Source organism: Hypomesus nipponensis, chromosome 18 (assembly GCF_054491055.1).
Source record: "Hypomesus nipponensis isolate SF chromosome 18, ASM5449105v1, whole genome shotgun sequence".
NCBI classification, from domain to species: domain Eukaryota; kingdom Metazoa; phylum Chordata; class Actinopteri; order Osmeriformes; family Osmeridae; genus Hypomesus; species Hypomesus nipponensis.
In genome coordinates this window covers 6,255,948-6,276,179 of record NC_140378.1, presented here as the reverse complement: position 1 = coordinate 6,276,179, position 20,232 = coordinate 6,255,948, and the positions used below count along the sequence as shown (strand labels likewise).

Below are 20,232 nucleotides of genomic sequence, written 5' to 3'. Positions count from 1 at the left end.
TGAACAGAGCTGATTGTGGTGTTCTCTTATCCTATGGTGTCCAGCCCTGAGCTGAGACCGTCCAGCCTGCTGTCCGTCTGTACAACCTCGAGCTCAGGCGGAGAACCCTACCTGTCGTCCAGCAGTGCCGTCCAGCCACTGCTTGGTGAGGCCTGCCCCCTGGTGGTGGGATGGACACGGTGCATCTCATTGGCAAAAGGAAGTCCCCCCTCCCCCCTGGGATAAGCAGTGAAGACACTCTAGCCAAAAAACCTGATTTATTAACATTCAAAATTAAACACAAAATAAATAGACGACGAATGCAAAAAAAAAAAAAAAAAAAAAAAGTCAAATTCAAAACAGACTGAGACTAACCCTACCACGCACCTTTCTGTTCTAACACCTGTTGACAAGACACAAGGTGAACAACACAAAACATGAGACACACAAAGCCTTCAGACAGGGGGGGGAACCCCTCTGGGTTCTGAAGGACCATACCGACTAGATCGACAACCATGGAACAACATACAAACAGCTCCAGAGATCTGACTACATCGGGTGTCTCCTCTACGTCGCTCCTCTCTGACAGCCAGCCACCAGCTGGCGGTACACACCATGGATGCACTGGAATTATATACGGAAGGGCCAGCGGTCCTGCATTTAGCTGTTGTGGGATTAACTGTGCCGGTTTAACTACAAGGCAAACTAGAGCTGTAGACGGTGTCTGTCCTGGTCCTGGAGCACCGAGGATGGGGGTGGGAGGTGTAGCATGGAGAAGCCTCTGAGGGGACAGTCTGGCCTAAGGGTGCTCCCTGGTCCGTCCTAGTCCATCCTGGTGTGTAGGAGCCAGGCCTGGTCTGGCGCCCCCCCCCCCCCCCCCCGTGGTCTCCTTGGTAAGTCATCTGGGAGCCCCTCCCCCGTGGGTCTAGGTGCGCCTCCTCTTGGCGCCCCCGGGACTGGAGGGGTTGCTGCTGGCGCTGAGCGCCTTCTCCGTGGCGCGGCTCCTCTTCCGCTTCTCCGCCTCCTTGCCCGTGGACACGTCGGCGGGGGCGCCCTTCTCCTTGTCCCGCTCGCGCTCCTTGTCTCTGCTGCCCGCCCGCTCGGTCATCTTCACGGACGAGTTGCTGCCTGGGAACAGGAGAGGTTTAGAGGGGCTTAGAGAGGGAGGGGGACTCAATCATGCCAGGGAGAGTTGTAGTTGGTGGTTCAACTTTGGCGGGTTACTAAACTGGGGAAGATATGGGAAGGGAGATTAGAAGATTAGAAGATGTTCTTCATTGTCCGCAAGGGGAAGTTCATTATGTCTGTGAGATATGGGGGGGTAAGAAGGAGAGGTGGAAGGAGAAAAAGAGATGAAGCAATGCAAGTGAGGAGAGGGTCAAGGGGAGGAGTGGAGAAACAGGAAGGAGCTGTGATACCTTCTTCATGTGTGGCAGGAGGGTCTCGCTCCTCCTTGTACTCCTCCTTCACCTCCTCCTCAGATCCCAGTTTACCTGGAGTGGACGAGAGACACGATGACGCGCGCACACACAGCCAGGGCTCTCGAGGGCCTTCGCCGCGGACGTTTTCTGCTGAGTTAAGAGCTGTTTCCCCAATCAGAAACACAGCCCTCCCTCCCTCCCAGATTTTAGTACCCAAATGTTGACAGGTATGGTAATCTCATGCCAAACTATTGATTAAACTTGAGAGCCCAGCGCTGCAAATGTCTAGAGTCCATTATTGAAAGGCTTGGAGCAAAGGACCACTATAGAGAACCTGGAAGGTGAAGGTTGTGGGCCAGGTAGAGATGTGTTGTGTTGAGTGTCTTGTCTAAGGCATAAATGGCTCCATACCTTCTTTTACATCCTGGATCATTTCATCAGGCAGCATGAAGCCCTTCTCTGAGTTTGGGAAAGGCAAGATCTCCGACTCGTGCTGAAGCCAAACAGGCAGAAAAGAAAACAATAACAGACAGCATCACAGACAGAAATCCCCTAGAAAGCTCTGCTCTTCTCTGCAGACTCCCATGTGTCATCGAGTTACATGTTGTACTAACCAGGGCTTGCATGTCGTACATGGTCCCTAGGTGGTCCCATATGACGCTGGAAGACACTTGCCGGCCAATGTTCTGGCTGAATTTATCCCGGATACAGATCATGTGGAAGTGGCGGTTAACTCCTACAGTGAGGACATATCGTCAACACAAGAACAATGTACAGTACAGCCCTCATAAAAGCTGAAAACAGCCAATACATTCCAGCCATAGATAATATTAAGATATATTTTTTTCTCTGCTAATTCAATCAACTTAATTTGAGGACGTCTAAATTTGTCTCACTCGCTCGTGCTATTAAAATAGCAAGCGAGCTATCCATTAGCTTGGTCTATTGTTTACGTTTTTGTTGACATATTCTAAACACAAAAAGTATGTGGCTAAAGACTTAGCTTAAAATTTGCCAATGATGCTACACCTTCCTGTTTTTACATCAAATATTACAATGCTAGTTATCTTGTTAAGTAGTCAACTTTGATTGTTTGTCAAGCGCAGAACATCGTCACTCCAATCCGTGGCTTCGGCCTATCCTAGCCTTACTAGCTGGTTAGCTTTCGTTAGCTTGATTAGCTTACGTTAGCTTTACTGCACACAGCCGGTTTTTGAACGTACCTACGGGTTTATGACCAAGCATTGCATGGAAAAGGCACACTTCGACCTCTTGACTCCATACCACCGAGTCCTCGAGGGGACCGATTCCCGAGTCTGCTTGTTTGTCTTCGGCTGAAATCACCTCGGCTTCCCCCATCCTGCTGCTGATACTGGTGTAGCGCAGCTCAGTGGTGCTAGTCTAGTCATGTGCAGTTTCCGATTGAGTCGTTTGTTTGTTTGGAGTCTACTGCTGCTGAGTAAACTGAATTAACGCACCACTCACCTGGATCTAATCGGGAAGGTATTTCCGACTTTTGCTAGGCAGGCACACAAAACAAAATAACAAGTGTGTGTTTAAAAGGTATTTGCCCCAAGTTTGATTTTCATCACTGTCTTGCATCCTTTTGGCTTTAGGAAGTTGAGCAAAGGGGACCAAGCGGCAATTCCACACTTGTTTGAGAAGAAAGCGTCCCCAGCTGAGGAGACACACCCATCAGTCCCCCAGGCTGCCCGGCACCTGATCTCTACTTGGAGTGAGCACATATTTTATTTATATCAAGTATTGTTGATAGGACCGAACTTTCCCTCTGTTAACCTTGACGACCCCTAATCAGCAGTAGTCACAAACACATTAGAAGCCAGATTGAAGCACACTCGTTACATCTGCTTGACAATAACATTTATTGTAAATAAAACAGATGTGGGACCAGAGTAGAGATCCAAGAGAAAACAGATCATGGTTTATTTCCTTAAAACAATGATGGGTTGCATGGATTTCACCAAGCAGAGGGAGCATGAGCTTCAACAGTCAAACACTATATTTATACAAAACCCCAAATTCATTTCAGACAACTCAACCACTATGAGTCTGCTCTCCTCTAGGAGAGCCTCTTCTAGGTTCTGGCCTTTCTGGAGAGCAGTGTACACTGCATGAAACAGAACATGAAACCAGACCGACCGGAGGCCAGCTCAAATGCTAACTTACCATTCCATGCTAAAAGTAATCAACTGTGTTTGGATAGGTCTTGAACTTTCCACAGTTCTGTGATGGCCTCCAGAATGAGGTCAGATTAGAGGCCTGGTAATGAAAATGACAACTGGGATTCATCTTTAAACAGTAACCCCCCCCCTCCCCAGATCCTGTCATTGTACTAATTTGATGGGTAACAGCAGACTTTTTCACACAGCCGTCACCAAAGCATACACGATGCATCAGGGATTTGTCCAACAAGGGAAGATGGCATTCTAGAGTTTTGCCAGGCCCCTGGTCACAGCCAAGCTCAGAGGTTCATTGGTCCCTTTGGTCTTGGGGGAGACTGTCTCCCCCTAAAGACTGTCCTCTGAAACACCCAATCAGAGTCAAGTACTTGCTCTACTTATCAGACACTCTCCATACTATAACACACCGGTGATGTCATAGCAGATCAAGTATAGAAGACAGAATGATCCCTCATTTCAATTTCAGACAGTTTCCATTTCAGTATCTAAGACTATGTGAGGCAAATCTGAGATGTTGATGAAGGTTTTATGACAGGGTGGATTTAGAGTACAGAGTGGAGGACATTCACTTTCTAACCCCTTTTGCTGCACTCACACACACACACAATCATTCAGAAACATACACACCTCGCTCACTGGCTGAGGGGTTGACAGACCACTGAGATCAGACCCAACTAGACAATCTGAAATGCTTTGTGGCCAGCAGCTTTCCGCTCCTAAAGTAACTATGCAACTTAAATCACCCATTTTAAAATGCTGGCCTTTCAAAATAAAGTTAAAAATGAAAATATCAAATGAGAACAGACAAAAGGCAAAATGGATCAATCAGAAAAAGAAACATGGAGGACACACGAGGCACAGAATAAGCTGTTGTACATCTGTAACAAACCACTTTACATACTAGAAAAACATCCCATAGTCAAAACTATTAGACAACAGGTCAGCTGTATCCATGGGCAACACAAGCCCCTCCCACTGTGTTTAAGGAACAGAAATGTGGTGGCAGTGAAGGAGGGACTGAAATAGCGAGGAGGGGAGAGAAGGGGAAAGAAGGGGAAAGGTGGTGTGGGAGGCAGGAGAGCTGGGAGGATGGAGTTTACTGATCCTTCTTCTCAGATTCGGCCTCTTCTTTTGCTGCAGCCTCTTCTGGAGAGACTTCCTCATAGCTGGAGAGAGAGAGTAAATCACTTTAGAATATTAGAATCAAGTGTCTTGATATGACCATTTCCAGTGGGAGAGCAGGAATGAGATGAGGTCTGAATGGTGGGCCAACAGAAGAACCTTGATTTCCAGGGACAGACCGGAGCGCTAAGATGATTCCTCCAGGAGGGGCAGCAGAGAGGGGTGGGATTTGTCTTGGTGCAGACAGGCAGCAGAGAGGGGCGGGATTTGTTTGGTTCAGACGGGGTAGCACAGACGGGTGGGATTTGTCTTGGTGTAAAGGGGCAGCAGAAAGGGGTGGGATTAATTTGGTGTAGAAGGGTGGGATTCGTTTTGGTTCAGACGGGGTAGCACAGGCGGGTGGGATTTGTCTTGGTGTAAAGGGGCAGCAGAAAGGGGTGGGATTATCTTGGTGCAGAAGGGTGGGATTCGTTTTGGTTCAGACGGGGTAGCACAGAAGGCTGGGATTTGTCTTGGTGCAGACGGGCAGCAGAGAGGGGAGGGGCAAGAGCCATCCAGTCCTGGGTGGCCGGGGAGTATGAAGCAGAATGGAGAGGGGGCGTGGGAGGCGTACCTGCCCAGGAGAGGGGGCGGGGCCTTTAGGAGGTGGGCGTGTATCGGCGGCGGCGGGGAGAGGAGGAGGCGGGGTTCATGGCTGTGGCGAGGCTGGCAGGAGAGCCGGAGACGCTGGGGAAGGAGGTCAGCCGCGGGGTGTGGGGGAGGAGCTCCTCGGACGACTCATAACTGGCCCCGCCCCCACAGAACCAGGAGAGGAGGGGGAAATGAGAAAAGATGAAAGGAAAAGAAAACCAGAAGGGAGCAAGAGAAATAAAGGGAGGGAGCAAGAGAGTGAGAGAGAAGTAGATAGCAGGTCAATAGAGTAGTAGGTAGTCTGAAGGTATTAACAACTCTAGAGGTGAGGAGGATGAGGAAGATGGAAAGCTGAAGACGGGGGAGGGGAGTGAGGGAGAGAGGAGTGGAGGACGTAATTCAGCCGGCTGGGGCCAGGATGGCTGGTTTCTAAGTCCCAGAGTCACCATGGAACCCCCCGTGGTGAAGAGATGCGTTTTAGTACCCATTCTAGACAACACAGAGCAGCTCTGATTGGAGCATGCTGGTACAGGATTAGACTGTGAAACAGAGGATGGATGGCTGGATGGATGGATAAGAGACAGGTGACAGCCTGAGAAGGATCCAGGATGTGCCATATCTGGCTGAAGCAGACCTGTACAGATCAGAACGGTTCTGCAAATCTCACCTGAACATCTCGGTGAGTTCTCCCTTCACCAGAGCCACCACCACTGGGAAGCCTATGCAGGCTGGCACCAGGTACAGCAAGGCAGGCTGAGAGACAGGACATGGAAGCAGTCAGTCAGTGATCTCAGCCGATTCTGGAAGGACACCAGACAAGGCCTGAGGAAGGCTACTGTTGAAGTCTTACCTGGGCATGTTTGAAGGTGTGCATGACAAAGATGGTGAGGCCCAGACCAAAGATGTAGGCCAGGAAGCTGGCATAGAAGTAGGTCCTGGAGTTCTTCTTCAAACTGGGAGACAAGAGGACTGTGGCATTAGACACGGTGTAATGAGTGAGAGAGAGAGAATTTTTATAGCGATGATGACACAGCCGATGAGATATAAGACTGGAGCTCACCTGACATCAAACCTGAGCAGCAGAGCAATGAAGATGCCTGAAGAACAACAGGAGAGAGTGTCAGAATTGAGGAGTGGGTAGCAGGACGTACTACTACAGATCTAAATATAGCCTGCTGCTACAGGGAGCTCTCTCTGGCTCCAGCTCCATACTGGTCCTATCAGATTGACTAGGCCTGATCTTGATAACGCAACAAGCACCAGATAAAACCCCATTCTCACTGTGAGCAACACTCCTGACTGAAAGGGCATGTGTTGGTTTATGTTACTGGCACAATAATCTCAAATGAGTCAGACAGTGTTCATAATATTGGTGGACCAAATGTAATATTTGGGGAAGGTGTGTCATTCCCTGACCCAATCCTGATCTGGCTAAATAAACAGGTGCGTGTGCTGCAAGAGTCAGACTGTCTTAGCCCACACACCAGATAGTCAAATGTAGATATTGTAATGCAATGTAGGATTTCCTTGAACAGTGAACGGTGGAGTGGTGCTAGCAAAATAGGGCCTTTGTGAGGAACCTTCTACATGCATCTGGCGAGACAGTCTCTGTAGTGTGTATATATGTATAAATGACAGCATCGAGATACAGGGCATGGATCATGTGTGCTGGGTGTTGTCCTACCAGGGATGACGATGTCTCCAAGCCCCAGCATGGCAAAGTTGCTGGCGTCCAGCCCCCTCTCCAGCAGGTCTTGAGGAAACACCACTGAGGGGGGAGAGGGAGGAGTTCAGAGAAAACGCACCCAATCGCTGACTATCACAAAGCCCAGACAGCCGGGGTCTACTCACACTTGATCGGAGCCTCAAAAGACTTGGCCACGGTGACCATGACGTTGGTCCCAAACACCTGGAGAGAGAGAGAGAGAGAGAGAGAGAGCGAGCGAGAGAGACAGAGAGGGAGGTTGTCACCACATAGCAGCGTACAGTCGTGTGCCCCAGGTATGCTCAGGTGGGAGGGACACTCACCCAGAAGACGTCGTACACAAACAGCCCCCCCAGCAGGATGCAGCCAGTGCTGACAGTGTTCAGGTGCAGGAGCTCCACCCCGTTCAGGGCGAACGCCAGACCAAACAGGTTATTGGCTATCCAGTGCTGTGACATCATAAAAACATAGCAATATGTTAGCGCTTCGCCACAGCTAACAACCCATTAGGTTATTGGGGATCTGGTTTTATTGACAAAGCTCCCAGAAAGACATGAATCATTAGATACTTTTGTTTGGGGGTCGACTAGCTGGACTTGTCACCTTTTTGAGGATGTACCAGACTCCCACCACACTGCTGATAGCCAAGCAGATCAGGTCCTTGGTGTCAAACTCATAGTTGACAATCTCTGGAAGAGTGACAGTCAAAATGACTAAAAACACTGTCACTGTCACACACACACACACCTCTACAGTGCTGTCATCATCTGTGGCTGGTCTCACCTTCTTTGGTCTCTCCTGAGCCCTGAGTGAAGAGCAGCTGGTACTGCTTAATGGGTAGATTGGCAGGAAACACCCGGTTCATGAATGGACTGAAGGAGTGAGGGAGAGAGAGAGGGAGGGGCGGGGGGAGAGGGAAAGAGACATGCAACAAGTCAACAACGACCCGGTCAAATCTGTCCACTTCCAGGTGGTTTCTGGGTCTCTCCGCTCTCTGCGTTACCTCATCGTATGCGACAAGGCCAGGATCCCCAGGACGAAGAAGTACATGGAGAGCAGCATGTTGATGTACTCCTGGGAGAAGATCTAGGGGAGAAAACACACCGTCATCCCCACACTGGCATCGGTTCACCGCTCAACAGGAACACAGCCTCAGTCCTAAAGCAGGAGCTCCAGAATGAGACGAACCAGACAACAACACAAGGGGCACAGGCAGACAGGGGCACAGGCAGACAGGGGCACAGGCAGACAGGGGCACAGGCAGACAGGGGCACAGGCAGACAGGGGCACAGGCAGACAGGGGCACAGGCAGACAGGGGCACAGGCAGACAGGGGCACAGGCAGACAGGGGCACAGGCAGACAGGGGCACAGGCAGACAGGGGCACAGGCAGACAGAGGACATGACGAAACTCACCTTGAAGAACAGGTATTCTATTATATTGAATGATTGTTGCATACAAATGACCAGATGTTACGTACTATATAAGACTGTTTGTTTATTGTTGGTCACCTATCTGCCGAGCGACTGTAGTAATACGTGTCCTCCAGTATGACGGGTCACACAGTACTCTTTTACATGCTTTCACATTTCCAATAAATATTTTGTATTAATCTGACAATCACAGCAATCCAGTTGTACAGTGTCTTCAGAAAATGTCATTTTTAGAACTCACCTTGAAGAAGAGGTAAAGGCCAAAAAGGGTGCAGCTGGCAATGATGGGAAACCTGGCTGCATCTCTGCTGGTGATGGTCTCTGGCATGTCTGATGCATTCTGGGAACACAAACAGACAAGAGGTTGAAAAACATCACTGCAGAAGAAGGACCAGAATCCTAGGACACTGACAGAGGCACTCCTTGAGAAACCATCAGGACCACCCACGTGGAACACTGGAGCAGGCCACTGGACACCCTCACTCCCTCCTGATACATGTTTCTGTAATATTCTTGTCAATGGAGCACAAGTGTAATAGAACACTATTGGAACTTTACACGTCTCATCTTTACACGTCTCATCCCAATCTGGGCTGGAACGGGGGCTGGGAATATCCAATCGGATGTGGTGATGAGCAGATCCCCCAAGGGGATCTTCTAGATCTAGCCTGATCTGCCAGGGGAATCTACTAACTGGGTCGGTGAGAGGAAAGCAGAAAAGAGGAGGCGAGATGGAGGGAGAAAGAGAGGAGGCAGAACCACGGTCAGTCCTTCAGCAGACCAATTAGAGAGGCTGGCCAGTCAGGCCGCTGTTTATACAATACCACCCCCTAAGGCCTTGTACTAACAGTGTAACCACGTTAACCGCAAGCAGTCGCTCACTCCTGTCACTGACTCCAAGACGACACCATACTGTGTACAAAGTGTGTGTAGACTGCCCTTCTAATACTCACGCGGTACGCACCATTTTCTCCATCGACCTATAGATGAGATAAGTGTACAGAGAGAGGGGTTAGCAGAGCGTGAGGGGCAGACACTGCAACCACACACCGGCCTCCAACACGATGCACTCTGCAGCAGTGGGAGTTTAGTAGAAACACTTCAGTTTCACACCATTCGCCTACCCTGGCAGGCATCCATGACAACCATGCAGTATTTCTACATACTAGTGTGATATGAGGAAGGAGTTGTGGAGATGAAACTAGATAGCAAACATGCAAATAACGGGAGGGCAGGTGGGGGTGACGGCTAGTACCAGTCACAGTGCTGACTAGACCTTCATTGTGAAGACGTGGGTGTCATCTGAGCTTGCAAACTTACACATAATCGACTCTGCGCATGTCTAAAGATATGACAGGAAACCCCCTCCCCCCCAAAAAAAAAAAACCCCCACGAAAGTCGTTGTACACGTCTCCATCCATCATCCCCTTGCTACCTAAACCTCGCGTTGATCTGTCACTGTGAGATTATGCGGAATGGATTGGTAAAGCAGCTGGCTAAATAAAAGGCATCACGCTAGCTACATACCAGCTGCAATCCACATTTCAAGCACATAATTGCGAGGGAAATTAAGCTAACTCTAGAAATGTCATCAAATTGACTTAGCTAGCAAACATGTTGCAATCAGTCATTGACGCCGGCCGGCCGGCCTGCTCTATCCGGTGTCACCTGCGGTGCAAGTTAACTAAAACTGTACTACGATGCAAATGGGCTAATTACTTATTTAGTCTCGTCGAGAGACTGGTTGCCATGTCTTTTGATTATTGAAAGGTGGCAAATCCAACGTGTACTTAAGCCAGATCTGTTGAGGCTAGCTACAATAAACCTCTGCGAAGTAAATTGGGGCAACAACATACCAAGGGCTAGCTAACAACCAGTTCCCGTTAGTACCTTGGCTTTGGAACAGTTGACGGACCGCAGAGCTCCGAAGAAGATGGGCAGCAGGGCCATGAATACGAGGCTCCCATATGCCAGCGCGGTGCCCTCTGGTGTCGCCACAAACTTGGCCACCGTGGCGTTCACGGCGTCGGTACCGTTGGAGTCAGTTGCATTCAGGCCATCCAGGGTTGATGGAATTTCAGTCGGTAAAGCCGACGCTTGGTCAACATCAGCCATTGTTGCTTGTTGTTCAGCAACCCTTCAGAGAACGCGCTGTCTATATGCTGTTTGAAAACACTTGTTTCTCATTCATTTAGGTTCTGTTTCAGTTAAGGCCACGTTTCCTAAATCTTCTCTGCAACAGCTGGATTTCGTTGGTTTTGACTGAGACGGGTTTTGTTGTGTAGATAACATTCAATGTTTCACGTTACCGCCGCCTAGCGGTTTGGGTTAAAAGAACCATGACGTACCAGTGTATGCAGGTGATTTTTTTGTTCTACAGGTCAATTATTTGTGGCTTGCCCAATGTAGGCCTACTATTTGTGTTTTTTACATTTTATTAAAACATATAAAAAGTACAACACAAAAAGCATCATGTAATAGACATTTCTGCAATAATAAATGTAAATTAATTCATGTAAAAAAACAATTTAAATCAAGTTATTCACAATTATCAATATTTTAGGGAAATTATATTGAGAGCTAGATACAGTTAAATGAATCAATATCTAACCTGAAGCTAGTTCCACAGCAGAGTCAAATGATCCAGTCTCTTAAGGCAGATCTTAAGGCCTGTTCCATAAAGGCCTCTCAAAAAAGCTAGACCTTAAGTCCTAAACCAGACTTGAATAAGTTCAACTAGTCAAGCGGGGCTAAAGCGGTTCCATAAAGGCCAATTTCAGCTCACGCAATCCTTCTAATTCAAGTCAGATTTAAGTAGTCCAGCTAATTGCGTGTGCACCCAATTCTTAAATAGCCCGAGAGGTAAAACATGGATCATACCATCCACCACGGCAAAAATCAATGCACACGGCCACGTGACTTCTTCCAGAAAGAACGTTCCCTTTAAATCGTGTACAATGACAGCTCCCTCATCCACCGCTTCAAAAAATGACATGCCATGATTGACGTTGTGAAGATAGGCTACGTAGGAGGACCTTTTTAGACCTTTACTTCGTTGATTAAAAAACACCCTCTAAACTCATCTTAATCGACTTTTTGACATGTTTAAAGTAAATAGCCTACTATTAATCAATAACCAGTACATTGTTTGTGTGTTGGGGAAACGGAGGGTGGATCGTTCGTTTTGCAATTGTAGGCTGTTAATTATATTGCTATGATAATTACACTCGGATAAATTTGATTGAGATATAGGCCTATGCCTGATGCCTAAACATTTGAAATCACAAACCAACATCCATACATTTAACGGCTATAGTGTGTAGCCTATCAAAGCATTGTTCATCATTGTTTAATGCATTAGGCTAAATGTAGCTATATGCTATTTAAGTTTATTTTCTATCAATGTTGAACATATTGAACTAATGAGAATAAGAAAATTACAATATAAGTGGTAAATCATCGTTTTCCCGTTAGGGTCAGTGGAACGTCTGTTTAAGCACCAAGTCGCTAAGCCTGACTGTTAGTCTGACCCTGACCAGACTAGTTTCGCAGCCTAAGTTGCCATAGTAACCAAATTCGAACTACGTTGAGCTCGCTTTATGGAACCGAATGAACTAGAAATGAGTACGATTAACTGACATAAATCTGGCTTATTCGGTAAACTCGCTTTATGGAACCGAATGAACTAGAAATGAGTACATTAACTGACAAATCTGGCTTATTCGGTAAACTCGCTTTATGGAACAGGCCTCTGGTATGAATCAGGACAGGGTGTGTGTGTTTGTTTTCCAATAAAAGATGAGTTGAAACAGAAGGACGGAGGTTTTTCAAACTGGGAGGCTCAGCGATTAACCAACCGGCAAGGTGGTTAACTGCCAATTGAGGTGATTACAGATAAGTGCAGGCTAGACCAGATGATCCCAGAGAGGATGATGACATGAGGCAGAGCCTGTGTAGGCTGTGCAGAGGAAACGGTCCGTAGCTTCACCTCTACAGGGAAATGGTCGCTCACCCTCAGAACCTGCACACACAAAGCCACAACTATCACAGAACAGCATGACCTGGGGGGTATTCCAGAAAGCAGGTTATGCGACATACCCAGGTAAGTAACTCCCCAGCTGACACCCAGCGTTATAGTAACATTGCCAGTGGGTTGCTGCAACATTGTAAATCAGCTGGTGGGTTAACTTAACCGGTTATGTTGCACAACCTGCTTTCTGGAATACCCACCTGTGCCCCGTTCCATAACTCCTAATTCCAAGCCACACACACCCCTACACTGCTAGTCATTTCAAGGGAATTAAGTAGGGAGCAGAACAGGATGTTTTCTATTGAATTAGAACCACTGTGTGTGTGTGTGTGCGCGTGTGTGTGAGAGTGAGTGAGTGAGTGAGTGAGTGAGTGAGTGAGTGAGTGTGTGAGAGTATTGTTACCCTCTGTTTAGTCATCTTGAACTCCTTGGCAAAGTCAAACACCTTGGCTGAGTATGGCTCGATGTTCTTCAACAAGGACGCACCATGGACCACAATCCTAAGAAACACACACACAGGCAAATGTACCCTCTCTCATCACACCCTGCTCTAGCCTGTCCTATCCCATCCTTCCCTCTCTCCTCTCTCACCTGTCATAGGGACAGTTGGTGATGTCACGAACGGTGGTGTCCACTTTGTCTCCTATTAGCCAATAGAACCCTGGCTTGGTGAAGAGTCGGATGTCCTGCTTCATTGTCCGGGTCATGTACCCACAACCTGCCTTGAAGTCCCCCAGAAACATGACATTCTAGGAGAAAGGGGGGTGATGACCTACAGTTAGGTCTTGTAACATGACCAGAGACCCCCCCTCCCCCCAACAATGACCTTCCCTTCTCATTACCGAGGTGTTCATGAGTTTTAAAACCTCCGGAAGGATGTCATAGAGCTTGTCCATCTCCTGGACTGCGTTCTTAGGGTAAGAAAGAGGGGGACCAGCGCTATCTGTCCCAAGTCTGGAAGAACAAGGAACACAACATCAGACACGGCAGAGGGACTTAAAGGGGATAGTGCACCACAAAATAAAAAGTACATCTTCGTTCCTTTTATTTACTTTCTACTGAGTGACACCCGCCAACCGCATCATGAACATGGCCTCTTGTGCATGCGTAAGGGCATGCTTTCTTCTGTGCGGTGATACAGTACAAGCGGGTGTCGTTCGGTAGAAAGGAAATACGTAGTTCTCACAAGCAACTGCTCACAACATGGTCTGTGGATTATCTGGTCATGATTTCTGACAAAGAGACATTGCTGTTGAGTTTTTCAACTGGCACAAGACCCACTCTAGTTCCATTATATAGAGAAGGCAGACATATGGCCAAGATCTCCAAAACTTTGCGACTAACAACCTAGATGGATAAATGGTAAGAGGAAACATAAGCATTTTTTATTTTTGGATGAACTGTCTTTTTAAAGTCTTAGACTCCAAGACTTTAACAGCATTACAAAATAACATGTTTACCAACCGGTTTTGTTACTTTGAATGATCAGCACAAATGGTTCTCTGAAGAAATCATTATTTGTATCTGGGTACTGGTACTGACCAGTTATATTCACTGAGCCGATCCTGCAACATAGACATGTTGTAACACACACAGAGACAATTATAACAGGATCACTGTTTAAGGGGACACGACAGTACATGACTGAAAGAAAAGTGAGACTGATATGTGTGTGTGTGTGTCAGAGATTGATGATTTAGATGAGGACAGCTCAGGGGAAAGTCATCCTGTGTTTCTGTCCTTGCATACTTGTCCTTGTGTCAGACTGTTCTTACCCATCTGGGAGGCAGATGTCAGTGTGCCCTTACCTATACAGGTACACATATTGCTGCTTGTCTGCAGGTTTGGGTCCCAGACCTACACTGGACACAGACTTGTAGCGGTTGTGCTCATTGTACCTATGAGAGCAGAAACAGACAGGAAAACAAGGACACTATAACTGTAACTGGCACACTCTCCAGAGGGGTATATATTGTAATGCATACACTTCCTCACCGAGCACCATCATGCCAAGGAACATCTCCATAAAACAGCATCTCTACAAAAAGAATATTTAACTGCATCTACTTCTTTTACTAAGGCAATACTAGCTCTCACTGAGACCAATGTCGACTAGTTTAGACTGAAATAGAGTAGAAATGAATGATATTACAACAGACAAGATTCTGCTGACATTGCCACAAGAGGAAAAACTCCTTATATTTCAGCCAAGTGGGTTGCCTTGACCAAACAATTAGCTGAGAGCTTGTTTACACCATCTGACACCAAACAAAAGAATCCCAAGAACCCTAGGATGTACTGTACATTTCATGGTTACGGTAAATCTAGTTGGAAAATTCAGTCATCCCTTTTCCTTTAAATGATTTGACCCCAAACCTGGCATCATCTACTGTACCTGTTTAAGGACGTCACCAGAGCCTTGGTGGCCTTGCCCTTGGGGTCCCTAACCCCCTGCAGCAGGCAAACGTCACAGCGAGACACGATCTGGAGACACAACAACAAGCTGATCATACCATGAATAATACAGGTCATGGAGGTTGAGATGTTCTGCTGTGGAATGCACCATCAACCTGACCTTCTTTCTTTCCCGCTTTCATGTAAACTGTGATTTAACATTAGTAAATGGGTAAAAACTAAGGCCCCGGTCATTGATCTGCTCATATTGGGGAATTTCCCAGGCGAGGGGAGGAAATGAGGTTGGTAGCATTTATAGAGAACCCAACAAACTTGTTTTTGTCTCGCCTTTGTGAGTGTGTTCAGGATTTGAAAGTTGGTCGCCTTGGAGCTGTTGAAGCCCTGGGTGTTGAAGGCACAAATCTTAAAGGCTCTGCAGGAGCCCCATAGCAGGAGCAGGGAGAAGAGGAGAAGTGGAGGAGAAGAGAGGCGTTGCATGTTTCTGGCTGGCTGTCTGCAAAGAGAGAAGACAGACATTTGGATCAAAACTGAGGCTTAAGAGCAAGTGGGAGAGCAGCTACAAGAGTAGTCAGCACACTGAAGCACTTCCTGTTCGTCTTGGCTCAGGCATGGCTAGTTGGACAAACTGAGTTAATAATTTCATTACCTGAACACAACTGCGTGAGGGAAATAGGAATCCTCATTTCCTATGTAAACTTGGTTCACTGAAAGTCACAGCCAGGGATTGTTGACAATGAGACTGAATGCTTTCCATGCAAGTTGAGACAGATTTAATAGATTCACTGACTAACTTTACACTATAGCCGAAATTCATCGAAGTGTAGTAGAACCAGTCGTCCTGCTTTCAGGATGGCCCGGAGGCCTCAGACCACACTAGAATTATAGAACCATCTTAGAACCACACAGGTTCTCCTCTACCATAAATGATATGATACTTTTAGTCATGTTGAGCTCCTCTGATATCCAATGAACAACACTTCCAACATGTTTCACAAACTGCAACCTAGCTGTTTGTCTAAGACGGTCTTTGCTTTAAGGAGTTGTCTGGTTCTCTAAATACCTTGACATACCAGTCCAAACTACAGAGAGGATTTCAACAGACAGAATGGACATGTTGGTATCCTGTTCTCATAAATGGGGTCATGTTTTCTATCCATAACCTCAAGTTGTCAAAGCTGTTACGAGCCTCCTACTTACAAACATCAATAAACCCCAAAACTCACATGCCCACTTACTGAGTCGTGTGAGGGTAAAGTTATGTAGCAAAAATAGAATCATATTACCTTATATGTTGGATGAAGAAGAGCTGGTCAACTATTTGATAATCCGTTGGTAATTTTTCTCACCAGAAGATTCTCACCTGGGTGCGACCCAGGTGTCATTTTACATCCACCCTTTAACGAGATTTTACGGCTGTCACCTGACATTCTCGCCTATAAGAGGCGGTGGGTGGAACCGCAAATTAAATCTCCACAACATTTTTGCTGACCCCTAGCGTCAGCAACTGCAACTGCATACAGACTGCTTTGGCCAGCCAAAACAGGAGGTAGGACTATACAGTCACACGTCCCACTCACAATTTTGGGATGACATGCTGATGAAATAACGGTGTTTTACTAAACCATCATATGGGTGAGTTTGTTTTGTGCAAGTGTACATTGTTGAGTGGATTGTTTATAATAGCTAACTTACTTTTTTTTAATTGTTGAATGCTGTCTACAATTAAGCTACATGCATAACAACAACTTGTGGCTAAAGGTAGCTAATAAGTTAGCTAGCTCGCTCGTTTTGTAGCTTACTAGTTTAGTAAGTAGCCAGTGCATATTTGTTTGCTAACTGATAATTTGGTGTGTTAAAAAGCAAACCAGATGAAGAGTTAAACTTGTCAGTCGCGGGCATATTTATGTTTATGTCAAATTGATTCGCTACAATAGCTTAGCTAACAGCACTTTGTAGACTAGCTAAGTTGCGAGTAGATGTGTTTCCAGCTGGCTAGTATGTTATTTATATGCAGTTGCCTTTATAGCAAGACCGCAAATTTGGCCAAAGTTTATTTGAAGTTGCTTGGTACTGTACAGAATGCATGTCTGTTGAAACAACGAACGTAAAGTTAACCGTCAAAATTCAACTTTCTTTAAAATGACTCCGCCCCAGACAGTACTGTTAGTGTCTAGTTACAGTGAGTGATGTCTTATCCAGTTATTGATGCGCTAGAAATTATGCAAGAGTCAATGCTGCTCGCGTCCTGTTCCTCGACAGCACAGCCGTTTCCGTTATGTGCACTGTCCCGGTCTACTCCACTGTGTTGCAATGTCAATTGCTGGTATAAATGTATGCTGACACAACAGACCTACAAGCCTTTTTTCTCCATGTAGGTAGAAGATGAGGCTCTCTGTAGGTCTTAAAGTTAAGGGTCTAAAACACTGACTGGACTCTTGGGAGGTTTATTACTAGTAGAGACTCAGATGTTCACTTCCCCACCATTTGGGGAAGTGAAGTTGTATTGAAATGAATAAATGTAAGTGTATTAATTGCTTTCATATTTATAGTTTCGAGTCGTGAAAAGGTGTCAGTGACGTTTGCATAGAGCTGTGTCTTGTTGGTCAGCTGACGTGACCGTTGTGTCGATGACTCTCCCCAGTGGTCTGATGGTATGGCCTCCCGGCTGCTGGACCGGCTCCGCCGCTCGTTCTTCAGAGACGGGGACGCGTGTAAAGACGAGGACGCCGTGGAGGATTTCCCAGAGAGCTCGGAGCTGGAGGACGACACGGAGTGCGTCTCTGAGCGCCTCGGCGGAACTCTGTGTTTCGACGGCTCGGGGGGGGAGACGGAGGAGGCGGGGGGGAGGGCTCGGGGGCCGACAGCGACTCGGACTTCTTGGGGGAGTCTCTGGACGAGGGATTCATCAGCACAGGTAACGCCTGCGCCATCTCCAGGATCTGCACCATGTACATGAACCCTAACCCTAATACATTCTCTAGACTGTCTGCATTAGCCACCAACTGTAACAGCACCACAGTACTCTACCATGTTCAAGCCCCAACACCAGAAGCAACAGCTTTCACTTCCTCCTCGGGTAGCAGGCTCAGTTCCTTATTCCTGTACGTCTGCAGACGCCAGTCCAATCGGCTTGTCCCCATCCGGCCCCTCCCTCCTGACCCGGCAACTGCAGGAGAGCTGGAGGAGCCTGCGGGGTCTGGGCGGGTCAGGGGGGCCGGGCGGGCCGGCGGCCCAGCAGGGGGAGAGGCTGCTGTTTGAAGTCACTGACGCCTGCGTGGTCCAAGATGGAACCTCCAAATATGTGGTGAGGAGAGGCCTGGAGCTTTACAGTGACGACATCTTTCCTCACCTCCTGTTTCACTAGGTTGGGGGAGGGGCTAGTGTAGTGTTTCACTAGGTTGGGGGAGGTGCTAAGGTGGTGTTTCACTAGGTTGGGGGAGGTGCTAAGGTGGTGTTTCCTTTAATTTGTCCCCCAGCTGTACACCATCCTGGTCATCCAATCGGGGCTCTCCGACAAGACACCGGCGGTGATCTCGCGGCGCTACTCCGACTTTGAGCGGCTACACGCCCGGCTGCGCCGTCGCCACGGGGACGAGATGCAGCGTGTCTGTTTTCCTCGGAAGAAGCTGCGTCGGAACTATGTCGCCGAGACCATCGCCAAACGCAGCCGTGCCTTCGAACAGTACCTGAGCCACTTGCACTCCCTGCCGGGCCTGCGGGGGGCGCCCTGCCTGAGGGAGTTCTTCTACCTGGGGGACCTGCAGGCAGGGCAGGCCCTGGTCAGGGTCGGGCAGCACCAGGAGGCCCTGGGGCCTCTCCTCAACGCCCGCAGGCTGCAGGAGAAGCTGGGCCAGGAGGGCCAGCAGGCCTCCCACTGGCTGTTCACCGTGCTGGGCCTGGTGTGCTGCTTCCAGGCGGTGGAGCAGCTGGAGGAAGCGGCGGAGCACTGTGACCTGGCCCTGCAGGAGCTGGCCCCGCCCCCTTCTCAGGAGACGGTGCGGCCCAGCAAGGTCCACCCCCAGCTGGTGCCGCTGCTGCAGATCACGGTGCGTCTGTCCTGGAAGCTGTCGCGAGACAAGCGCCGCTGGGAGGCCCTTCTGCAACAGCTGCAGGAGGCAGGGGTGGATCCTGCCGGCCAGCCCAGCCTGCAGGAGTACCTGGTCAAGGAGAGCCTGCTGGAGACTGACCAAGACCACGTCTAGACCACCTGCCCCATGCAGACTAGCCTTAGACCACACCTACACAGGATACCCCTAGACCTCTGTGGAGAATCCCCAGCCCAAAGTGTGTTTGTGTGCGAGTGAACTGAATTGTCGTGTTTAACTTCAAGTTTGCGGTTGTGACCCTCTAAATTAACACTCCACTGACCTTCACTCTACCAGCACGCAGAAGACAATCACTTCCTCCTGAGCACAAGCGTTGGTAACCTTGTTAAAGGAACAGAGACTGAAGCTAAACACTAAATGTTTTAATATTTACAGTGATTTGTTGTAATAGTAGTGAAAAGGTGCTGCTGTGAGAACTAATTTCACCACGTACTTTTCTCTAATGTTTTCACAGCAAACAATGGGTCAATATTTCCTAACCAGGTAAAGGCTGCATTTGATAAGTATTTGATTAACCTTTCATTCTTCCTTTTTAATAGGACATCTTACATGAAATGCAGTTAGAATGTCTTTGTATGGGACATGGGATTGTAATAAGGGAATAGGATTTCAAAATGAAATGTTTGCACAGCCCAAGTCTGACATTAGACAGATCAGTGATGTGCAGGGAGAGATCTGAGTTTGCTTGTATACTAATGATGGTAGTAAGGGAAAAGCAGAGCTGGACGTACTGTATTGCTCGGTGGAAGAGGCTAGCTGCGAGTTTACGGTCAGGGAAGATTTATTCTGCATCATTGATGTGATAAAGCCACTTTTAGCGTGTATGTAGGTTTCTAGTTAACTCCCTTGCAAAATATATTTAGTTTGTGTGTGCGAAAGAACAAGGTGGATAGAAAGATGGTATCAAGATTGAGTTTGAGGACTGACCAGAGGGGTTGAGGTATTTCCGTTCAGCAGACTAACGCTAAGCATTCAGAGCATGTCAATTAACGTATGTGTGCCCATGTACTGCTTTGCCTTCTAGCTACGATAATCTCATTTTACTAACAATGAGAAATGTCCTACCCAATATGCGCTACGAAAGAGATACCTCTGTGTATACCCACAAACATTTGTACTGTACTGTTTGTTTTATGAAATGTGGAATGTATTTTATCAAATAAACCTATTTTAAACAACTTACTTTCTGG

The 20,232-nt window shown here is 47.6% G+C and overlaps 3 protein-coding genes and 1 pseudogene across 6 annotated transcripts; 1 reads left to right on the top strand and 3 right to left on the bottom strand.

The window, feature by feature from the left end:
• Positions 1–240: 240 nt before the first annotated feature.
• mrgbp (MRG/MORF4L binding protein) lies at positions 241–3,100 on the bottom strand. 2 transcript variants are annotated; one of them, XM_084679632.1, is made up of 6 exons: positions 2,886–3,100; positions 2,624–2,801; positions 2,015–2,136; positions 1,812–1,893; positions 1,398–1,472; positions 241–1,107 (listed from the first exon to the last, which is right to left on the bottom strand). In XM_084679632.1, the coding sequence occupies exons 2-6, from the start codon at positions 2,757–2,759 to the stop codon at positions 905–907; spliced, it is 618 nt and encodes a 205-aa protein (XP_084535758.1). In that variant the 5' UTR covers positions 2,760–2,801; positions 2,886–3,100; the 3' UTR covers positions 241–904. The 2 variants fall into 2 exon arrangements, with proteins under 2 accessions (XP_084535758.1, XP_084535757.1); XM_084679631.1 differs by having other exon boundaries at positions 2,624–3,100.
• Positions 3,101–3,266: 166 nt separating this feature from the next.
• Positions 3,267–10,757, bottom strand: hm13 (histocompatibility (minor) 13). Of its 2 annotated transcripts, XM_084679629.1 has the most exons (13): positions 10,382–10,757; positions 9,445–9,471; positions 8,733–8,831; positions 8,062–8,144; positions 7,842–7,930; positions 7,662–7,747; positions 7,382–7,507; positions 7,205–7,262; positions 7,038–7,121; positions 6,414–6,450; positions 6,204–6,306; positions 6,021–6,106; positions 3,267–4,767 (listed from the first exon to the last, which is right to left on the bottom strand). In XM_084679629.1, exons 1-13 carry the CDS (start codon positions 10,604–10,606, stop codon positions 4,698–4,700), a joined length of 1,173 nt encoding a protein of 390 aa, XP_084535755.1. In that variant the 5' UTR covers positions 10,607–10,757; the 3' UTR covers positions 3,267–4,697. The 2 variants fall into 2 exon arrangements, with proteins under 2 accessions (XP_084535755.1, XP_084535756.1); XM_084679630.1 differs by lacking the exon at positions 9,445–9,471.
• Positions 10,758–12,141: 1,384 nt separating this feature from the next.
• Positions 12,142–16,354, bottom strand: LOC146251735 (deoxyribonuclease-1-like 1; annotated as a pseudogene). The gene is made up of 9 exons (XR_014732029.1): positions 16,220–16,354; positions 15,264–15,429; positions 14,917–15,005; positions 14,330–14,419; positions 13,986–14,086; positions 13,364–13,475; positions 13,113–13,270; positions 12,925–13,021; positions 12,142–12,512 (listed from the first exon to the last, which is right to left on the bottom strand). The product of XR_014732029.1 is annotated as a deoxyribonuclease-1-like 1 (transcript).
• A 94-nt stretch (positions 16,355–16,448) lies between these two features.
• Positions 16,449–20,224, top strand: snx21 (sorting nexin family member 21). The gene is given in 5 exon segments (XM_084679628.1): positions 16,449–16,568; positions 17,578–17,749; positions 17,752–17,850; positions 18,050–18,240; positions 18,413–20,224. Coding segments are annotated over 4 exon segments (1,176 nt in total). The 5' UTR covers positions 16,449–16,568; positions 17,578–17,589; the 3' UTR covers positions 19,139–20,224.
• The last annotated feature ends 8 nt before the right edge of the window (positions 20,225–20,232 follow it).

Bases quoted from the DNA above. Each gene is read 5' to 3' on its own strand.
- hm13 (XM_084679629.1), bottom strand. From the start codon at position 10,606: ATGGCTGATGTTGACCAAGCGTCGGCTTTACCGACTGAAATTCCATCA. The intron at 9,472-10,381 runs GTACTAACGGGA...TCTCATCTATAG, and splicing joins TCAACTGTTCCAAAGCCAAG to GTCGATGGAGAAAATGGTGC. The intron at 7,122-7,204 runs GTGAGTAGACCC...CTCCCCCCTCAG, and splicing joins TTTTGAGGCTCCGATCAAGT to TGGTGTTTCCTCAAGACCTG.
- mrgbp (XM_084679631.1), bottom strand. From the start codon at position 2,759: ATGGGGGAAGCCGAGGTGATTTCAGCCGAAGACAAACAAGCAGACTCG. The intron at 1,894-2,014 runs GTTAGTACAACA...GTTTGGCTTCAG, and splicing joins TGTACGACATGCAAGCCCTG to CACGAGTCGGAGATCTTGCC. The intron at 1,473-1,811 runs GTATGGAGCCAT...CGTCCACTCCAG, and splicing joins GATCCAGGATGTAAAAGAAG to GTAAACTGGGATCTGAGGAG.